We start from the raw sequence: 21,263 nt of genomic DNA, 5'->3' as shown, positions 1-21,263 counted from the left end.
AACATTTAGAATAAAGAGAACAATACAAATAAAATAAAAACATCGTACAATGCAAGAAAGACCATTTAAAAGTGGAAACACTCTAAAAAGCATGAGAAAAAAACCTGGACTTATCCTGGACTTAAGAGCACACTTGAGGCTGACATCACTTCTGTTGACAACATCTTCCATTTGTGTGCAGTTGTGGTGTGCGTTACTGCACATTTTGGTATTAATCCGATACCAAGTAATAACGGGGGGGAGGCAATATCACCTGATACTCTTAAAAAATTAAAAGATGCATAATTTGCTAAATATCAACTAATGTTCATGACGTGAAAGTGTTATTGTGATGTTTCATTTTTATTATTATTAAATATTTAAAACATGGGAAATAATTAAGTTTATTGCAAAATAGAACGGACTTTTTAATCATAACTTTTTTTCCAGAAGCAATACAATAGGAACAAACGAAAAACTCACAAGTTTGACCCAAGGGTAGAATATACAGGCTGAACAAGACCAGAATTGACAGCTTTCCCAAATCAGGTATTCAACCTTATACCATTTAGCACTTTGATAAGAGTTCGGAAACCTGATTGAAATTTGTCAAAAAGTCCATTTCACTTCAAGAAATTCCTGAGCTGATTAAAAATAACTTCTCGACAATCTCGGCTATGAAGGGGAGGTTTGAGATGGGTCTATAGCTTACTCACATGGAAGCGTCCAGTGTTCGATTTTTTAGAATAGGTTTAATGGCAGCTACTTTAAGAGCTTTAGGAAACTCGCTGAACTGAAGTGAGCAATAAATTACTTGCTGCAAATCAGCTAGCAATAGTTTTGAAAAAGTCAGATAGTGTTGAGTCAAGACAGCTCCTTGATGGTTTCAGCTGCTGCACCGTTTTCTCTACAGTTTTTTGGTCAACTGTATCAAATTCTGATATGCTAATAGCGTTTCTCCTGGGTGGCTTCAGATGTAGTATCATTTTATCATTTGCTGATTTGTGCTGATATTTAACCTGATGGATTGCATTTTTACATTTTTGTATAACAAGCCAAGTCATTGCATTTATCGGCTGTGAGGAGTTTTGGCGCTATCTGATTAGGGGGATTAGTGAGTTTGTCAACCACAGTAAACAGAGTGTGAGTATTGTTCATAAACATAGTGGTGGTGCTCTCATTTATGTACCTTAATACACATAAAGGTTGTCTGGACTTTTCCGAAAATCTGTAATTCAAAGAACACACAAAAATGGTCAGAAATAGCCAATATCAATGTCAACTGATACAATTCCAAAATCCTTAGAGATGATCAGGTCTAAGATGTGACCTTGAATGTCGGTTAGACTCTCTATATGTTGATAGAGGTCAAATGTGCCCAGTATAGCAGAGAGTTCTTGAGCAAAGCAAATTTATTTATATAGCGCATTTCATACACAAGGTAACTAACTCAATGTGCTTTACATGATTAAAATAATAAAAAAGAAAAAACAGCTTATAACATTTAAAACAAAGAGGGGAAAATATACAAGTAAAACAGCGTACAGTGCAAGAAATATAATTTAAAAGTGGAAATGCTCGAAAAAGCATGGGAAAAAAAGAAGAGTTTTTAACCTGGAATTTAAAACATGCACACTTCTGTTGGCAACTTACTCAATTTGTGTGCAGCATAATAGCTAAATGCTGCTTCACCATGTTTGCTTTGGACTCTGTGCTCCACTATTTGACCTGACTCTGTCGATCTCAGAGCCCTACTGGGTTTATATGCCATTAGCTTTTTGTTCATGTAATTGAGGACCTAAACAGTTTAGTGATTTATAGACCAGTAGCAGAACTTTAAAATGTATTCTAAAGCTGACTGGAAGGCAGTGTAACGACTTTAGAATTTCTGGTCAGAACCCGAGCTGCAACATTCTGAATCTTTTTAGGGAGTCCAGTCAGTAGACCATTAAAATAGTCAAGTCTACTTGAGATAAAAGCATGAATGAGCTTCTCCTGGTCTGCTTGACACATGCAAGCCTTCACTTTGGATATGTTCTTCAGATGGTAGAAGGCAGTTTTAGTAATTAATTTGATATGACTGTTGAAAGTCAGGTCGGAATCTATCAGAATACCAAGGTTTTGGACTCGGTCGTTGGTTTTTAGAGAGAGTGACTCCAGGTATTTACTAACTAACTCTTTTCTTTATTGCCAAAAACAATTATCTCAGTTTTGCTGTGGTTTAATTGAAGAAAAATTTGGCTCATCCAGATATCTGTTTTAGACAGTGACACAACACCTCAATTGAATTGTAGTCATCTGGAGACACTGCTAGATATAACTGTGCGTCATCTGCATAGCTATGATAGTCAAAATTAAAGTTCTGAAGAATTTGACCCAAGGGTAGCATATACAGGCTGAAAAGGAGGGGTCCAAGAACTCACACTTGAGGGACCCCATAGGTCATTGCCATTCGATGAGATTGAACACTTCCATGGTTACAAAATAACCTTTCCTCCATGTAGGACCTGAACCATTTAAGGACTGTTCCATTTAGTCCTACCCACATTTCCAACCTGTTCAGCAGTATATTATGATCTACCGTAAAGCACTGAGATCTAACAAGACCAGAATTGACACCTTTCCCTAGAGATACCTTTCCCTTGACACCTTTCCCTGGAGACAACGGTTCGTTAGGTTCACATTTTATCCTCACAATGCTTGCAGCTCTACTTTCTGCCATATTTCTTTGACCAACTGATGAAAGATGCCTGATCTTCATAGGAGTGTCACTTATTCTGGAGAAGAATGTTTATATCTGATTTGTAGCTGTGACCTCACACATAGTCAGATTTGGAGATAAGATTCTTCATGGGGGGAGGAGGGGCCCTTCGTATTTTAGTCGATGTCGGTTTCAGGCGAGGGGGGGATGGGAGGAAGATATTGGAATGGGGTGCATTGGATTCCAACATCGACAATGGCCTTCATTTTGTCCGTCACATCTGATAAAGCAATTAGGCTAGATGATAGGGATTGTTGCATTGGGATTTGTTCCAATGGGGAAAGGAGGGGTGTGGGAGATTACAAGTCCTGCCTCATTCGTTCCTCTGATTGTTTGGGTAACGCTGGTGAGTCCATAAGCACCTCGTGTCATCTTATCTCTTGTTCCTCCGATTATTTAGGTAGAGCTGGAGACTCCTGCGCCTTTTGTCCTCCAGCAATCTCAACAAGACCAGTGTTTTCTTTTTGTGCCACTGGACGACGTACACAGTAAAAAATGTTGGCAGCCAATAACTTGCTTATTGAGACAGAACCCTCTGTCTTGTAAAGATGTCTCCGCTCCCCCAAACATTTGACCAAATTTACCGTAGGAAATAATGTAAGGTGAATTAATATCTTTCAGGTTAAAATGTTGCCATCATAAGACCTAAAATGCACACGCCATGTTTTTAGAACAATTTTATCAACCGCCATATAAGTAAAAAGATACTAAACACTGTATAAAAAAACTACATGCCGTTAAAATAAAGTAAAACTTTTAAATACCTTGATTTTAAACTTTTTATTTTATTATTTATTTTAGTAGCCACAGAAAGTAAAATTTCTGTTTCCATGTGGATCTTCACACTTTTGCTCTTTGCAATGTCTGTTACCCTTCTTGGCGGCATTATAAAAATCACAAAGACGACAAATGAAAAGAAAAAAAAAATTATTTCAACAAGATGCCAAGCTTAACCCATGATGACTTTAAATCATTTAAAAGTTATTTTGACTTTTGAGGTGTATTTTTCTAGAAAATTTGGATCAACACAAAATTCTGTAACTTCTAAGATGCTCAACTTTGGACGGTCGACTGCATCTACTGTTGAATGACTTCTTTTAAAAAATAAAAAATTAAAAAAATTAAAAATAAAAATCCAGTTGAGCTAGTTTGTTTGTGGCTCACACTTGCCCTCCCTCCCTTCTCTAGCTCAGCCAGAGGCCCACGGTGGAAGAGCTGAGAGAAGCAAAGATCCTCATTCGTTTTAGTGACTACGTGGAAGTTGCCGAGGCTCAGGACTATGACAGGAGAGCAGATAAGCCCTGGACAAGACTAACAGCTGCTGATAAGGTTCCTGCAAAATTAAAACTACTCCAATTCAGTCTGGATTAATCACTCAATAACTACAGTTTATTCATCTGTCTTTTGAATGTCGTTCAGGCTGCAATAAGAAAAGAGCTGAATGAGTTTAAAAGCACAGAAATGGATGTGCACGAGTCGAGTCGTCACCTGACCAGGTAAAATAAAAAAGGCCACCTCACTCTCTCTTTGCCTTTTTCATACAAAAACAAGGCTGAAGTTAGCCGACAGTCTCATCAAATATGAAACATGCAAGTAGGTGAATGGTAGGAGGTTATCAGCACTATTTTGTAGATTGAGGTACTAAAAACATCAGATGGTTTATTTTTAGAAATTGTTATCAAATCTGACACGGAACTGGTAGGAATGTTGGCACCTTTTTAGAGAAAACATCTGAAGGATTCGACTGACATTTTGTCTGCCACATCCATTTGCACCTGGAGAAAATATGAGTATTAAGCGTGCATGACTATTGAAGAGAAGATGACATTACTTTTTTGTAAAGTTAGTTCATTGATGTTGGGTGAGTGCCTAGGTCACAAACCCTGTTTGCTCAGCGTAGGACAAATCGAAGCCTTTCCCAAGGGCTTCCCATTCCCACAAAGATGTAATCATACAGTAGAAGTGTCCAAAAATAATTAATTTGTCTAGTCCAGCCTCTGTCGGGTTAATAAATTAACATGTGTGGAATAAAACTTGTCCATATAGAGTAGTATATTTTTGTTTTAATATTCAGAAGTAAGACAAGAGAGATTTATCGCCAGATTACTAGTTGTATTAGTTGTATTAGTGTAGTAGGACACATTTGTATCACCCAAAGACCTTGGCTTGTTGGACGTTTAAGTAAATATAATTCTGTTTTGTACTTGACTTGAGCAATGACTTCAAGGTCAAAGACATGCACTTCTCATGCACTTGGCCAAAATTGGGTAATCAAATACATGCCACTGTGATTGGCTGGCGACCAGTTCAGGGTATATACCGCCTCTCGCCCAGAGTCAGCTGGGATAGGCTCCAGCATGCCCGCGACCCTAGTGAGGATAAGCGGTATGTAAAAATGGATGGATGCACTACAGACCCTTTCCAAAAAATGTTAATATCATGGAAAAGTTTATTTATTTCCATAATTCCATTCAAAATGTTAAACCTGTATAGAATATAGATTCAGGGCCCAGAATTTAAAACATTTCAAGTATTTGTTTATTTTTACATAATTTGGGCTTCCCGCTCATAAAACCCACGATATCAGGAATTCCAAAAATTTGAATACCGTGGGAAAAAAAACACCATTTACGTCTCTGTTTTTGGAAAGGGTCTGTACATGCCAATAAAGAATAGGCAGTGACAACATGAAAGTAAACATAACAGACAGCTTGTACACATTTAGTTGGCATGGACTAACTCCTCCACACGGCAGTTTCAAAAGGCAGGCGACTTGCCGCCCTCAGCCTTTGTTTCTCCTATTTAATGGACTATTGCAGGGGTCTGCAACGAAGTTTGGCCCCAGGCTAAATTTTTTCCTAAAAAATAAAATAATCATTTAATGAACTTATTTAAATTATTTTGCTACAGGCTGTTATTCATGTGTTACTGCTGTGGCTCCTCACAGTGTCGTGAAACAGATAGTCACCTGATATAATAAGGGGGCTGTCTTCAATCACTTACACACTTTTTATCCACAGGGTTGAAACCAGATGTTACATACACTATATAAAGACATTTGCATTTTTTATCCTCACTGTCTGACATTGAAATCAGACTAAACCTTGCCTGTTTGATGTCAATTAGGATTACCAAAATTATTTCTATTTGCTTTCATCTACAGACCCTTTCAAAAAAAAAATTAAAATTTGAATATCAAGGAAAAGTTTATTAGGAAGACCATCATTGATACCCTCCATAGGATGGGTAAGCCACAAACGTTCATAACTAAGGAGGCTGGGGGGGTCACAGAGTGGTTTCCAAGCATATCAATGGAAAGTCTAGTGGAAGGACAAAATGTGGCAGGAGAAGATGCAACAGCAAAAGAGATTACCGTGGGCTTCAACAGATTATCAAACAGAGAAGATTCAAGAATCTAGCAGAGATCCAGAAAGACTGGAATGAGGCGAGAGTCACAGCTTCAAAAACCACCACATTCAGACGCATCTGGGAGATCGGTTACAACTGTCGGGTTCCTCGGGTCAAGCCACGTCTGAGCTTGAGCCAACATAGGAAGCGTCTCAACTGGGCCAAGGAGAAGAAGGACTGGACTGTTGGCCAGTGGTCCGAGTTCCTCTTTTCCGATGAATGTAAATTGTGCTTTTCATTCGGGAATCAAGGTCCAGGGGTTTGGAGGAAGATGGGTGAAGAACAGAACCCAAGCTGCTTAAGGTCCTGTGTGAAATATCCACAGTCAGTCATGATTTGGGGTGTAATGTCCAGTGCAGGTGTTGGTAAACTCTGCTTTCTTAAATCTAAGTAAGTGCAACAGTCTACCAAAATATTTTAGAGGACGTCATGATTCCTTCTGCTGAGGATCTGTAAGGAGATGCAGATTTCATCTTCCAGCAGGACCTGGCCCCTAACCATACCACCAGAAGCACCTAAACCTGGTTTGATGCCCATGCCATCACAGGGCTTGACTGGCCAGCCAACTTGCCGGATCTAAACTCCATTGAGAATCTATGGGGTATTATCAAGAAGAAAATGAGGAGCACCGAACACAAAAACAAAGAACAACTGACAGCAAGCATCAAGGAAATCTGGGCTTCCATAACTCCCAGGCAATGCTGATCGCCTCAACGCCACGGTGCATCGAGGCAGTGATTAAAGCAAAGGGATATTCAAGATGAACATATTGTTTTGAAAGTACCATATTTTGATTGATTTAATGTGACCCTAATTTATTTCTCTTTTCTACAAAAACTGAGACATAAATGGTGATTTCTTCACAGTATTCTAATTTTTTTTAATTCCCGGTTTTGTGGGTTTTATGAGCTGGAAGCCCAAATTATGTAAAAATAAACAAATACATACTTGAAATTGTTTAAATTGTGGGCCCTGAATCTATAACCTATGAAAGTTTAACTTTTTGAATCATAAAAATAAACCTTTACATGATATTCTATTTTCTTTTTTTTTTTTAAGAAAAGGTCTGTATAACCATTTCATACAACAAAGGCCATGGCGGGTCAATGTCGTCGTTTTATGTTTTTCTTTTGTTTTTGTATTGTTGACTCTTGGAAAAGTAATTTCGGCCCGCTGAATTTTCCACATGTATTGAGTACTGACTATGCTACCATACCATAAATGCCAAAATGATACATTTGAAAGCCAATGGAACCAAATACTAATTACATTTAAGCGAAAAGTTGTATAAAAAAAAAAAAAAAAAAAACATCTCTGACATTTAGCAAATAGAAATAATGGTAATCCTCATTGACCTAAAACAGGAAAAGTTTAATCTGAAATCATCTCAGACACTGAGAAGAATAAGTGGATGTCTTTTTATATATTGTATGTAAATATGTGGTTTCAACAGTATTATCAAAGCCTGATTTGTAGGCCTAGATATATCTGATTGCATTTTTTCCCTTCTTCTTCTTCTTTTGCTAATTTACAGCATCTGAATTGTGCCACTTAGGAAGAGAAAGTGTCAGTTGAAAAAGACTTGTTTCCCCATTTTAACACATGTAAATGTACTTTAACTATCGAATTTCTTCTGCAGGTTTCATAGGCCATAAAGGAATGCTGGCCAGGTTGATAGTCCCGCACAAACGACCAGTGGTCAGAACGCTCTCTGCTGCAGAACTCTTCTTTTGTGATCACTTCCCACAGACCACACACCTGGCAACTCTTTCTCTGTGAATCTCGTTACAGTACAGTTTTTAGACTTACTCAGACTTAAAAATGAATTTTGTATCAACAAACGTGACATGTTTGTCAAGTCAAATATGTGCCAATTTTGATGTATTTGAGGAAGACTGGTCTTAAAAACTAACTATTACGCATTTGTAAATTCTAATTCAGTCTCAGACTTATTTGACTGACATTTTTTTTTTATTCCTATTGAATAACAGATTTATGTATAGCTCCATTAATGTCTTATATTTTTCAGGTCACATGGCTCTTTGCAGCTAGCAACAATTCTATTCTGATGTTAAAATTGCACTATGTTGAGAATTGTGACAGGGTACATTGATCATGTTCTATATTCAAGCAGAATGAAACTATTGATTATGTGCAATGGACTAGGGGTGTTACACACAGACTAGAGTGGACTATGGTGACCTTTAATACTGTATACAATTGGGGGGGGAAGACATCTATTATATCTGTATTTGTGGGAACATTTTCATAGCTTCCAGCTGAGTTCAACTTTCACCCAACACTCTGAAAATCGAACGTCTTCAAATTCATCAATCAACAGCTCAATACTCTCAGATTCATCTTTATTTGTTTATGGGATGCATTCAGAAGCTTGTACACCTTCCGGATTCTAGTTCCCTACTTTTAACCAAAGCAACTTGACTGGAGCAGTCGAGTTTGAATGCATCCCACAATGTCTCATGTTGACAGTTCAGTTACCCTCTGATTCACTGTGCCTACAGCTGTGTTTACAACACCTTATTTATACATATTTTAGTTAATACAGCATTTGTATGCACAGGAAAAAAAAAACGTTAAACATGCCAATATGAACACCTTACAATGATTTTACACTTACTGAAAATATCCGTGCAACACTTTTGTCTTTGTTTTGTCTAACTACAGTATATGCCAAACAAAAGCTTATGCTATAGCTCTTGGATTCATTTAATATACCTATTAAAGAGCACTTCATATAACTGGCAGGTAAGACAATTCAAAATGATGTAATGTATGTGGTTATTGCACAGGAAAGTGCCTAAAAATCATCACAATAAAAAGACCAGAGTTGTCTTTCATTGTTAGCAGTCAGGACAACCTGTGCAATATGCCATTTACCATCTCCCCAATTTTAGAAAACTTAAAGGTCTCCCAATACAGACTTTAACAAGGACAGACACAATTTGTCATTTGTGAATCAAATTTGACAGAAATAAGCCTTTGGTTTGCAAGTATAAAATCTTACACTATTTCCTCTACTTCAATTTGTGGGAAATATGAGCAAAAACAGAACTGTTGCAATTGTATTTGTGTCGAGCATATTGTTTGCAGTGATATCTGAATTTTTGATCACTTGGACAACTGCTCGGTATGTTTGTATGTAAGAGCATCTGTGTGATTTTGTGTGTGTGTGTGTGTGTGGGTGCGTGCATATGCAAGCTACTTGTTTGCATGTGCAGAATTATAAGACTTGTAAATAACAAAGAAAGTGACTATTTGTTAAGCAGAACAACTGCATGTATTTATTGTCTTCTATGATGTATGGCGTTTCTTAAAGAAAGAAATTGGATTTTGGCAGCTTCTTTTCTTAAACGCTAATATTCTCACCTGCTCCTCTAGCTGCTTACAGTGTCCTTTGAAGTTATTTCTCATTTTATCAGCAACAAGACACTGATGATGGATAAGTCATTTACAGTCCAGTTTGGGAGTCTCTCTGGATAAAACAGATTTCCCTCACAGTTTACATGGCATGTATGGGGGTGCCACAATATTTGTGCCATAGATCAATAGCTTTAGTCACGATGACATCTGTGTTCTCCTGCGGTATCTGCAAGGGAAACACACGGTGAGGCAAGAAAGTCGTGGGCTTGCTAGGGAGTGAAATGTTCATTTTGGCGCACAGCATAGTTCACTCACATTGCAAAGAAACTTGACTACACCCTCTGGTCGGCTGATACCCAGCAACATAATCTTGTAGCTGAGCAGGATCTCCAGGGCAACAAACACCAGGATCTTACAGGAGCCACTGATCACCTTGTCCCACACTCTTTAAAACACATTCATACATATAGTATGTCAGTTGCTTATGAGAAAATAGAAAACGGTGAACGTTGAGTTAAATCCATATTGTACTTTAGTAGCGTATACATATAGAACAGGTATTCAGACTGAGGACATACATAATGGACAAAGTAGCCTACAACAGTACTTAACTGAACCTGGAAGAAAATGTAACTATTCCACACCAAAGTCCCAAGGGCCCGGTTTTCGTGACCAGTGTAAATCCAGTGCAGCGGACAGCACAACTCTGCGCCAGGGGCAGGTTAGGTTAGTAATTTCGTAGGACCAGCGCAACCCGGGGGATCCGAGAGTGGGCGGGCTGTGCCATTATGGGTATGTCTATAGCAGACTTAATTCGGCACCAATTAAAGCAGCTCCTCTCATTCCCTTTAAATGTGGCGCAATGACAGTCTCTCATGGAGACATCTGTGCAGAAGAGGATGATCCATAATTGCAGCAATACGTGCGTTGTCACTGCTCTTGCCCGATGTGGCAACAGACAATGTGAATTAGCTGGTGATGGCGATTTAAATGTCCGTGGGCCTTATGTAGCTAGCTCCACCCCCCAATCTTTTGTATGTCTCTCCATAGCTGTGCAGACCATTGGCATGATTTGAAAATAATGTATTGAGTCGGCCACCAATTCAAGTTCTCCCACTTAAAAAGATGAGAGAGGCCTATAATGTTCATCATAGGTATACCTCACCAATGAGAGACAAAATGAGAGAAAAGAAAATCCATAAAATCACTGTCTGGTTTTTAAAGAATTTATTAGCAAATTATGGTGGAAAGTAAGTATTTGGTCACCAAGAATACAAGCAAGATTTCTGGCTCTCACAGACCTGTAACTTCTTCTTTAAGAGGCTCCTCTATCCTCAACTCATTACCAGTATTAATGGCACCCGTTTGAACTCCTTATCAGTATAAAAGACACCTGTCCACAACCTCAAACACTCACACTCCAAACTCCACTATGGCCAAGAACAAAGAGCTGTCAAATGACACCAGAAACAAAATTGTAGACCTGCGCCAGGCTGGGAAAAAGGAATCTGTAATAGGTAAGCAGCTTGGTGTGAAGAAATCTAACTGTGGGAGCAATTATTAGAAAATGGAAGACATACAAGACCACTGATAATCTTCCTCGATCTGGTGCTCCACGCAAGATCTCACCCCGTGGGGTCAAAATGATCACAAGAACGGTGAGCAAAAATCCCAGAACCACACGAGGGACCTAGTGAAAGACCTGCAGAGAGCTGGGACCAAAGTAACAAAGGCTACCATCAGTAACACACTACACCGCCAGGGACTCAAATCCTGCAGTGCCAGACGTGTCCCCCTGCTTAAGCCAGTACATTTCTAGGCCTGTCTGAAGTTTTCTAGAGAGCATTTGGATGATCCAGAAGAGGATTGGCAGAATGTCATATGGTCAGATGAAACCAAAATAGAACATTTGGTAAAAACTCAACTTGTTGTGTTTGGAGGAGAAAGGATGCTGAGTTGCATCCAAAGAACACCATATCTACTGTGAAGCATGGTGGTGAAAACATCATACTTTGGGGCTGCTTTTCTGAAAAGGGACCAGGAAGTCTGAGTCGGTAAAAGGATAGAATGAATGGCGCCATGTATCGTGAGATTTTGCGTGAAAATATGTCTGCCTATGCACTAATCAAAGTCACTAAAATTGCATTAAACCAGCTACGCCAAGATTTTGACATTGTCTGACTAGGCTTACGTTTACGCAGACTTCCTGCCACCAAATTCTCACCTCGCCGATCGCAGCACCAAGGACACACCCTCGTTGCACTGGAAGTCACAGCTTATCACACATCGGTCTGCAAAATTGGCAAACGCACAGTGAGCCTTGTGCTTGCACAAAAATCAGGATTCACCAGCATTTGCGCCAAGCTGCAGATGACCTGTCTATGAAATTAGAGCTCCGAGTCCCCAACACAAAAGTTTAGTCAACGTAGTGTGGAAATTATACTGTAATGTGTTTTACTGAACACTAACAACGCTGACATGTTCTTGACCACTAAACAAGGGATTCCTCCGAAGACAACAACGTCCACATTCTGGATCGAGAGGACCGCTGGTTTGAAAGAGGTGTAAAAGAAGCCATCTATGTCAAACTACAAATGCCCTCTCAAAACAGAGGAGGAGGTTTGAGACATCACCTATCGTTTGCATATAACAATGTCCTGACATCTCTTCCCCCAAAGATCGCCTTATTCAACGCGAAGAGTGGCTGTAACGGGTTGTTTTGCCACAAGACGAGTGAACGACTGACTGGTATGCAGGATGGTCATTTTCACTATTCACACTGGGCAACAACACTACTTTATTGTTGACCACCCCCAAGGAACACACCTACACAGGCAGAAATAAGGAATCTCCTCACCCAAAAATTTTAAATGAAGAAGCCTTTTGGATGAAACGTGAACTATCTTCAAAAATCAAGAATGGTTCAATTGCCTTGGTTCAACTTTGGCCGTGGAATGAAATCAAATTAGATATGGGTTCATACATTGGTCATTATGGGGCCTCTTTCATTATGAAATGTCTTGAAAACCCCAAATAAGAGGACAAACAACTCTTCGTATAGAAACAAACGCTGACACATATTTAGAATTTTAAAAATTAACAAAATTATTTACTGTAACACATCTCTGCAGTTTCCTCATTAAGAAAATCATCAGTGCAAGTGCCCTTAACCATTTTTATTATTGTAAAACAAGTCAAGTTTCCTGAAACCACACCAAACCTTTGCAGTTTGGTGTTTGGAATGGAGAGTAAGCCAGAGTTACTCAACCAGAGCTTAGGTAGTTGTACAGTGTTTAAATGGGAAAAGTTTGAAAACTATTAATAATTGTTTAAAATGCTCTAGAGCAGTGGTTCTTAACCTTGTTGGCGATACGGTTTCAACCTTGTTGGCGATACAGTTTCATCTGGAGTTCAAGAAACCTTTCCTAATCTGAAAAATAAAATATCGTTTATTTCAAACTCCATCCATCCATTTTCTTCCGCTTATCCGAGGTCGGGTCGCGGGGGCAATAGCTTTAGCAGGGACGCGCAGACTTCCCTCTCCCCAGCCATTTCATCCAGCATTTCCGGGGGGATCCCGTAGCGTTCCCAGGTCAGCCGAAAGACCTAGTCTCTCCAGCGTGTCCTGGGTCGTCCCCGGGGTCCCCTCCCGGTCAGACGTGCCGGAACACCTCACCAGGGAGGCGTCCGGGAGGTATCCGAATCAGATGCCCCAGCCACCTGATCTGGCTCCTCTCGATGTGGAGGAGCAGCGTCCCACAGCTCGTGACCATAGGTGAGTGTAGGAACATAGATCGACCGGTAAATTGAGAGCTTCGCCTTTCGGCTTAGCTCCTTCTTTACCACAACGGACTGATACAAAGTTTGCATCACAGCAGACACTGCACCGATCCGCCTGTCGATCTCCCGTTCCATTCTTCCCTCACTCGTGAACAAGACCCCAAGATACTTGAACTCCTCCAATTGGGGCAGAATCTCATCCCAGACCTGGAGAGGGCACGCCACCCTTTTCTGACTGAGGACCATGGTCTCAGATTTGGAGGTGCTGATTCTCATCCCAGCTGCTTCACACTCGGCTGCAAACTGCTCCAGTGAGAGTTGGAGATCACTCCTCTACGCCTCGGCTGCGCCTTGAAATTCTGTCCATAAAAGTATCAGGGGTTTCGGTACCCAAAGCACCACCCACAGGACTTCCCGAGAGACACAGTCGAACGCCTTCTCCAAGTCCACAAAACACACGTAGACTGGTTGGGCGAACTCCCATGCACCCTCAAGGACCCTGCCGAGGGTGTAGAGCTGGTCCACTGTTCCACGGCCAGGACGAAAACCACACTGCTCCTCCTGAATCTGATATTCGACTTCCCGACGGACCCTCCTCTCCAGCACCACTGAATAGACCTTACCAGGGAGGCTAAGGAGTGTGATCCCCCTGTAGTTGGAACATACCCTCCAGTCCCCCTTCTTAAAAAGGGGGACCACCTCCCCAGTCTGCCAATCCAGAGGCACTGTCCCCGATGTCCATGCGATGTTGCAGAGGTGTGTCGACTCGCCAAGGTCCCTGCCTTCGGCCACCGCCCAGCTCGCACTGCACCCGACCCCTATGGCCCCTCCCACAGGTGGTGAGCCCATGGGAAGGGGGACCCACGTAAGTTGCTGTGCCTGGCCGGGCCCCATGAGTGCAGGCCCGGCCACCAGGCACTCGCCTTCGGGCCCCACCTCCAGACCTAGCTCCAGAGGGGGGCCCCAGTGACCCGCGTCCGGGCAAGGGAAACCTCGATCCACTTATATTTTTCATCATAGGAGTCTCTTAGCCGTGGTATATATATACACAGGTATATATTTTATTGTCTGTATTGTAGATTCTCAGTCATCCAGGTCATCCACAAGATGAACCACACATCAGTTACACACAAAATCATTGTGTTAAAAGAACAAAACCAACAAAACTTGAATTTCAATTAAAAAAAAAAATAATAATAATTAAGTTCAATGAAAATTAACGGTAAGTGAATGTGAAGTTTGCTGTTGCCATTCCCCTTGGTAAGTGAAAATTCACAACAAAATCTGTTCCTTTTCTTTGTTATTTCTACAATCCTGGAAAAGGGTTCATAGGTAAGAGTAAATTTTTTGGGCTTTTTTTATTATTGGATACGCTGTCTGACGCCACAGCAATGCTATTAACTCAAGTGTGTCATTGAAATGTTGTTAAATAAAGATAGTTTAAAAAAGAACAAAGAATTTCAACTCGAGGCGCAGCGCCGCAATGGTAAACGCCCACCTTGACGCAGCGTTGCATTTTGAACGGCATGAACACAGCATTCAAAATGCATTGTAAAAAGGCTTTTACGGATTCATGCAAGCACGCACACACGGTGTGTGTAGAGTCCTCCGTTGAACCCCTGCGACTGCCTCACCGAACCCAGGTTAAGAACCACTGCTCTAGAATATCCTTATAATGGTGAAACAAACCAGGATTCTTCAGAATGGTAATTTCCTCAAAATTATCAGGGATAGGAATAACTTTTAAACTGTACAAAAAAAAACATTTTAAATTGCGAATATCCATTCATCCATTTTCTATGCTGCTTGCCCTTACTAGGGTTGTAGGTCAGCGAGAGCCTATCCCAGCTGACTTTAGGTGACAGGCAGAACATAACCAGGACTAGTTAAAAATATTCTTTAGGACAATTCGTAAGTCTTTTGTTGCTTTCTTGAGCCATTTCCAGCCAGAAGATACCTAATCACTGTATAAACATTTACATAACATTGACAGGTAATGAACAGTTTGGTGCTTAATTGTACAAATGAAGCCCTACAATTGATTAGTGACTAGTCCAGGGCGTATCCTACCTTTGGCCCAAAGTCAGCTGGGATATGCTACTGCTCACCCATATCCCTGAACAAGCAGTAGGAAATGGATTGATTGATGAATGTACAAATGAATCACTGCCAGAAAGGGCAGATCAAGCATCGGACCATGTACTCACCTCTGCAAACTCGATTCAGGCAGGCAGCCAGCAAAGCAGCGCCTGAACCAGAGGCTGTATGGAAGTTGTGCCAACGCACCGCTGTTCTTCAAATGGCTCAGCAGCCCAGGCTCCTCCTGACTCAAGTAATGCTCGAGGCTCTTTGGCTACACCAGCAAAGATGGGACAGAATGGCAGCCAATTATTAAGACAATCCACAGGCACACCACAGACTCTGCTTCCCTGATTCATGCGTGGACATAAAAAGCTACAAACCGGAACTTAGGCTGGATTTACACTGCATGTGTATGTGACACAATTCAGACTTTATGCTGTCAAGACCCCTCCTTGAGCCGTCACCTTGTCATGGTGGAAGGGTTTGTGTGTCCCAGTGATCCTAGGAGCTAAGTTGTCTGGGGCTTTATGCCCCTGGCAGGGTCACCCATGACAAACAGGTCCTAGGTGAGGGACCAGACAAAGCACGGCTCAAAGACCCCAAATGATGACGACAAACAATGGACTTCGTTTTCCCTTGCCCGGACGCGGGTCACCGGGGCCCCCCACTGGAGCCAGGCCTGGTGGTGGGGCTCGAAGGCGAGCGCCTGGTGGCCGGGCCCCATGGGTCGGGCAGAGCCCGAAAGGGTAACGGCCGGGCACAGCCCGAAAGGGTAACGTAGGTCCCCCTTCCTATGGGTTCACCACCTGTGGGAGGGGCCATAGGGGTCGGGTGCAGTGTGAGCTGGGCGGTGGCCGAAGGCGGCGACCTTGGCGATCCGATCCCCGGCTACAGAAGCTGGCTCTAGGGACGTGGAATGTCACCTCTCTGGCAGGGAAGGAGCCCAAGCTGGTGTGTGAGGTCGAGACGTTCCGACTAGACTCTCTTCCACTCTGGAGTTGCCCACGGTGAGAGGCGCCGAGCAGGTGTGGGTATACTTATTGCCCCCCGGCTCGGCACCTGTACGTTGGTGTTCACCCCGGTGGACGAGAGGGTAGCCTCCCTCCGCCTTCGGGTGGGGGGACGGGTCCTGACTGTTGTTTGTGCCTATGCGCCAAACAGCAGTACAGAGTACCCACCCTTTTTGGAGTCCTTGGAGGGGGTGCTGGAGAACGCTCCCGCTGGGGACTCTCTTGTTTTGTTGGGGGAATTCAATGCTCACCTGGGCAATGACAGTGAGACCTGGAAGGGCGTGATTGGGAGGAACGGCCCCCCGATCAGAACCCGAGCGGTGTTCTGTTATTGGACTTCTGTGCTCGTCATGGATTGTCCATAACGAACACCATGTTCAAGCATAAGGGTGTCCACACGTGCACACTTGGCACCAGGACACCCTAGGTCGCAGTTCGATGATCGACTTTGTGGTCGTGTCATCGGACTTGCGGCCACATGTCTTGGACACTCGGGTGAAGAGAGGGGCGGAGCTGTCAACTGATCACCACCTGGTGGTGAGTTGGCTCCGATGGTGGGGGAAGATGCCGGTCCTACGTGGCAGGCCCAAACGTATTGTGATGGTCTGCTGGGAACGTCTGGCAGAACCCCCTGTCAGAAGGAGTTTCAACTCCCACCTCCGACAGAACTTTGCTCATGTTCCGGGGGAGGCTGGGGACATCGAGTCCGAGTGGACCATGTTCCACGCCTCCATTGCTGAGGCGGCCGACCGGAGTTGTGGCCATAAGGTGGTCGGTGCCTGTTGTGGCGGCAATCCCCGAACCCGTTGGTGGACACCAACGGTGAGGGATGCCGTCAAGCTGAAGAAGGAGTCCTATTGGGCCTTTTTGGCCTGTGGGACTACTGAGGCAGCTGATAGGTACCGGCTGGCCAAGCGGAATGCAGCTCTGGTGGTCGCTGAGGCAAAAACTTGGGTATGGGAGGAGTTCGGTGAGGCCATGGAGAAAGACTTCCGGACGGCTTCGAGGAAATTCTGGTCCACCATCCGACGTCTCAGGAGAGGAAAGCTGTGCACCACCAACACTGTGTATAGTGGGGATGGGGCGCTGCTGACCTCGACTCGGGACGTTGTGAGTCGGTGGGGAGAATACTTCGAAGACCTCCTCAATTCCACCGACACGCCTTCCCATGAGGAAGCAGAGTGTGGGTTCTCTGAGGCGGGCTCTCCTATCTCTGGGTTTGAGGTCACCACGGTAGTTAAAAAGCACCTCGGTGGCAGGGCCCCAGGGGTGGATGAGATTCGCCCGAAGTTCCTAAAGGCTCTGGATATTGTGGGGCTGTCCTGGTTGACACGCCTCTGCAACATAGCGTGGACATCAGGGACAGTGCCTCTGGATTGGCAGACTGGGGTGGTGGTCCCCCTTTTTAAGAAGGGGGACCGGAGGGTGTGTTCCAACTACAGGGGGATCACACTGCTCAGCCTCCCTGGTAAGGTCTATTCAGGGGTGCTGGAGAGGAGGGTCCGTCGGGAAGTCCAATCTCAGATTCAGGAGGAGCAGTGTGGTTTTCGTCCTGGCCGTGGAACAGTGGACCAGCTCTACACCCTCGGCAGGGTCCTCGAGGGTGCATGGGAGTTCGCCCAACCAGTCTACATGTGTTTTGTGGACTTGGAGAAGGCGTTTGACCGTGTCCCTCGGGGAGTCCTGTGGAGGGTGCTTCAGGAGTATGGGGTACCGAACCCCCTGATACGGGCTGTTCGGTCCCTGTATGACCGGAGTCAAGAGTTTGGTCCGCATATCCGGCAGTAAGTCGGACTCGTTCCCGGTGAGGGTTGGACTCCGCCAAGGCTGCCCTTTGTCGCCGATTCTGTTCATAACCTTTATGGACAGAATTTCTAGGCGCAGCCAAGGTGTAGAGGGTGTCCGGTTTGGTGGTCTCAGTATTGCATCTCTGCTTTTTGCTGATGATGTGGTTCTGTTGGCTTCATCAAGCCGTGAGCTCCAACTCTCACTGGAGCAGTTCGCAGCCGAGTGTGAAGCGGCTGGGATGAGAATCAGCACCTCCAAATCTGAGACCATGGTCCTCAGTCGGAAAAGGGTGGCATGCCCTCTCCAGGTCGGGGATGAGATCCTGCCCCAAGTGGAGGAGTTCAAGTATCTTGGGGTCTTGTTCACGAGTGAGGGAAGAATGGAACGGGAGATTGACAGACGGATCGGTGCAGCGTCTGCAGTGATGCGGACTTTGTATCGGTCCGTTGTGGTAAAGAAGGAGCTAAGCCGAAAGGCGAAGGTCTCAATTTACCGGTCGATCTTCGTTCCTACCCTCACCTATGGTCACGAGCTGTGGGTCGTGACCGAAAGAACGAGATCCCGGATACAAGTGGCCGAAATGAGTTTCCTCCGCAGGGTGTCCGAGCTCTCCCTTAGAGATAGGGTGAGAAGCTCGGTCATCCGGGAGGATCTCAGAGTAGAACCGCTGCTCCTCCGCATTGAGAGGAGCCAGATGTGGTGGCTGGGGCATCTGATTCGGATGCTAAAGCTACTGCCCCCGCGACCCGATCCGGATAAGCGGTAGAAAATGGATGGATGGATGGATGCTGTCAAGAGGCAATAGGAGTCATGGAAGCTTAAAGCGAAAACAACCTATTAAATAGGATCCCCTTAGCTCGGAAGCAGGCTTCTTCGAAATGTGGCTAAAACTCCAGTACATACTGGATACTGATACATACTGGATACTGATACATACGTAGCATAAATGCATCGATAGATATATCCCAGCAACGCGAGCTTGACGTCATCGAAATACATCCAATGGCGACCCATACAGACCCGCTTCTGCCCAAACAACACAACTAAACATTTAAAAACACCCGCAGTAAATAGACAAATACGGTAAAAATATTTCCGAGTACGTATGTACAGTGCCATGAAAAAGTATTGGCGTCCTTCTCAAATTGCTTTACTTTTGCACAGTTTCCCCACTTTAAGATTAAACACGTCAAGATCAGAAAGATGTTACCCAAGTGAACTTAAAAGGGCTGTTTTTAAATTGTGATTACATTTATGAACGGAAAAAAAACATTCAGTTACCTGGCCTGAAAGAAAAGAAAGAAAAGGTAATTATCGCCCTTGTTAAATCATGAATTGTGGCTAATACATTGATTATTTCAATTGATTAATTTTCACTGATCACACCCAGGCCTGATTATCTCCAGACCTGTTCAATGAAGAAATCACAAATAGAATCTGTCCTGACAAAATCAAGTCAACCAAATGATACAAAAAAGCTGCAACAAAATGACACTATCCGAAGAAATTCCAGACCAGTCAAGATATAAAGTAATTGACATCTATCAGTCTAGAAAGGGTTACAAAAGCCATTTTTAAAGCTTTAGGATTCCAGCGAACCATAGGGAGAGCCATTGGATTCCAGCGAATCATAGGGAGAGCCGGTTCACCACTGTTCCATGTTTTTTCCTCACATGGAAAAAACATGGAACAGTGGTGAACCTTCCCAGGAGTGGCCGGCCTACAAAGATGACCCCAAGAAAACAGCAATGACACATCCAGGAGGACACAAAGGAACTCACAACAACTTCAAAAGAACTGCTGGCCTCCCTTGCCTCAGTTAAGGTCAGTGTTCACGACAGACCAATCAGGAAGAGACTTCCCCCCCCAAAAAAGGCTCGTTTTACTTTTGAGAAAGAAAAAAAAAATCTGTCCGATGCCAGGAGAAAGACAAGGATTGGATCGGATACATACAAACAGGCAATATAACAATACTGTCTGGCATATATTATTCAAACTCAGTGAAAAACTAGTTATAATAATATTCAAGCGAACTTGTACGATCTTTGTTACTGTAAATCTCATTGTATGCACCACACTGCCCCTCGTTTGTATATACATTCTCTTAACACAAATACTTTTCAGAAGGACTATTTCTACCTAATTCATATCAAAAATCATTTTGATTGTTTATATTATCTCATTTCATGAGACGAATTTAGGGATTTTGGAAGGTATAAACTATGATCAAATTATAAAAAATAAAACTATGATATGAATTGAGCTACACTTGTGTGTTACTTCAACTGTTCATGTAATTAGAATTGCATTAAGGAAATAAATTGGAATAGGGTACTTGGACCAGCAGTGTAAATGCACTCTTTGTCAATGGCGTAACACTTACAAGATGAGGAATTGAATCTCCAAACTTGGTGTGGAACTGACTGATAAAACTTTTAATGAGCCAGTAGCAGTCAACGGGATCCTCTACTATCTCCTCCATTGCTTGACTGATGGACAGGAAGTCCTCGTTCTCTTCATCCTGAAAACCACAAACACAGTGTGTATGTCCAGCACTGGAACCTTCGTAACCAGCAGTACGTTTTCTTGTCCATCTTTTAATCTGTTGACAATGCAAGGTTTACCGGTTCCCGATTGCCAGAGGCAACTCAAAAAGAGTCACGGGCAAGCTAGGAAAACATACAAAATTGTCATATTTCACAATATTCACGATATTGTGAAATTAGAAGTGCCTCAATATCGTCGTGTCCTTGTCTCGGCATATGAGCCATTGTGCGCATAATATAGTTTCATACTGTAGCGTATATTGGTTTTGGATAAAAACTTAATTTAGGAAAAGAATATGCCGGAAGGGATGCCTGTGTTGCTTCCGGTTTAGCTCACTTTTTACGTTTAACATTATAATCAAACTATTTCTGTCTCGTACAGAGATACCACATCTCTTTTTATGTGTAAAATTTAGGAAAAGTCTCATAGTCTGAAGGTTGCTACAGGAATGAAATAAGAGTCCTTGATTTCAGCGGCTTTACTCTTAAACTCAAGCACACACAAAGCATGATAGGAAGTGGGATGTT

General features: G+C 43.0%; 2 protein-coding genes across 6 annotated transcripts in view; one reads left to right on the top strand and one right to left on the bottom strand.

Moving 5' to 3' along the window:
• Positions 1-9,541, top strand: part of phactr1 (phosphatase and actin regulator 1) — a 44,223-nt gene extending 34,682 nt beyond the window's left edge. For both annotated transcript variants that reach the window (XM_061683308.1, XM_061683307.1), the window contains 3 exons: positions 3,929-4,069; positions 4,160-4,236; positions 7,788-9,541. In XM_061683308.1, coding sequence (XP_061539292.1) covers positions 3,929-4,069; positions 4,160-4,236; positions 7,788-7,803 — 234 coding nt within the window. In that variant the 3' untranslated portion in view covers positions 7,804-9,541. The remainder of the gene's footprint in view (positions 1-3,928; positions 4,070-4,159; positions 4,237-7,787) is intronic.
• Positions 8,266-21,263, bottom strand: part of tbc1d7 (TBC1 domain family, member 7) — a 35,145-nt gene continuing 22,147 nt past the window's right edge. For all 4 annotated transcript variants that reach the window (XM_061683312.1, XM_061683309.1, XM_061683310.1 and 1 more), the window contains 4 exons: positions 20,573-20,710; positions 15,517-15,662; positions 9,845-9,974; positions 8,266-9,755 (listed from right to left, as the gene is read on the bottom strand). In XM_061683312.1, coding sequence (XP_061539296.1) covers positions 9,669-9,755; positions 9,845-9,974; positions 15,517-15,662; positions 20,573-20,710 — 501 coding nt within the window. In that variant the 3' untranslated portion in view covers positions 8,266-9,668. The remainder of the gene's footprint in view (positions 9,756-9,844; positions 9,975-15,516; positions 15,663-20,572; positions 20,711-21,263) is intronic.

Source organism: Phycodurus eques, chromosome 8 (genome assembly GCF_024500275.1).
Source record: "Phycodurus eques isolate BA_2022a chromosome 8, UOR_Pequ_1.1, whole genome shotgun sequence".
Classification (NCBI taxonomy): Eukaryota; Metazoa; Chordata; class Actinopteri; order Syngnathiformes; family Syngnathidae; genus Phycodurus; species Phycodurus eques.
This window is presented reverse-complemented; position numbering and strand designations above follow the sequence as displayed.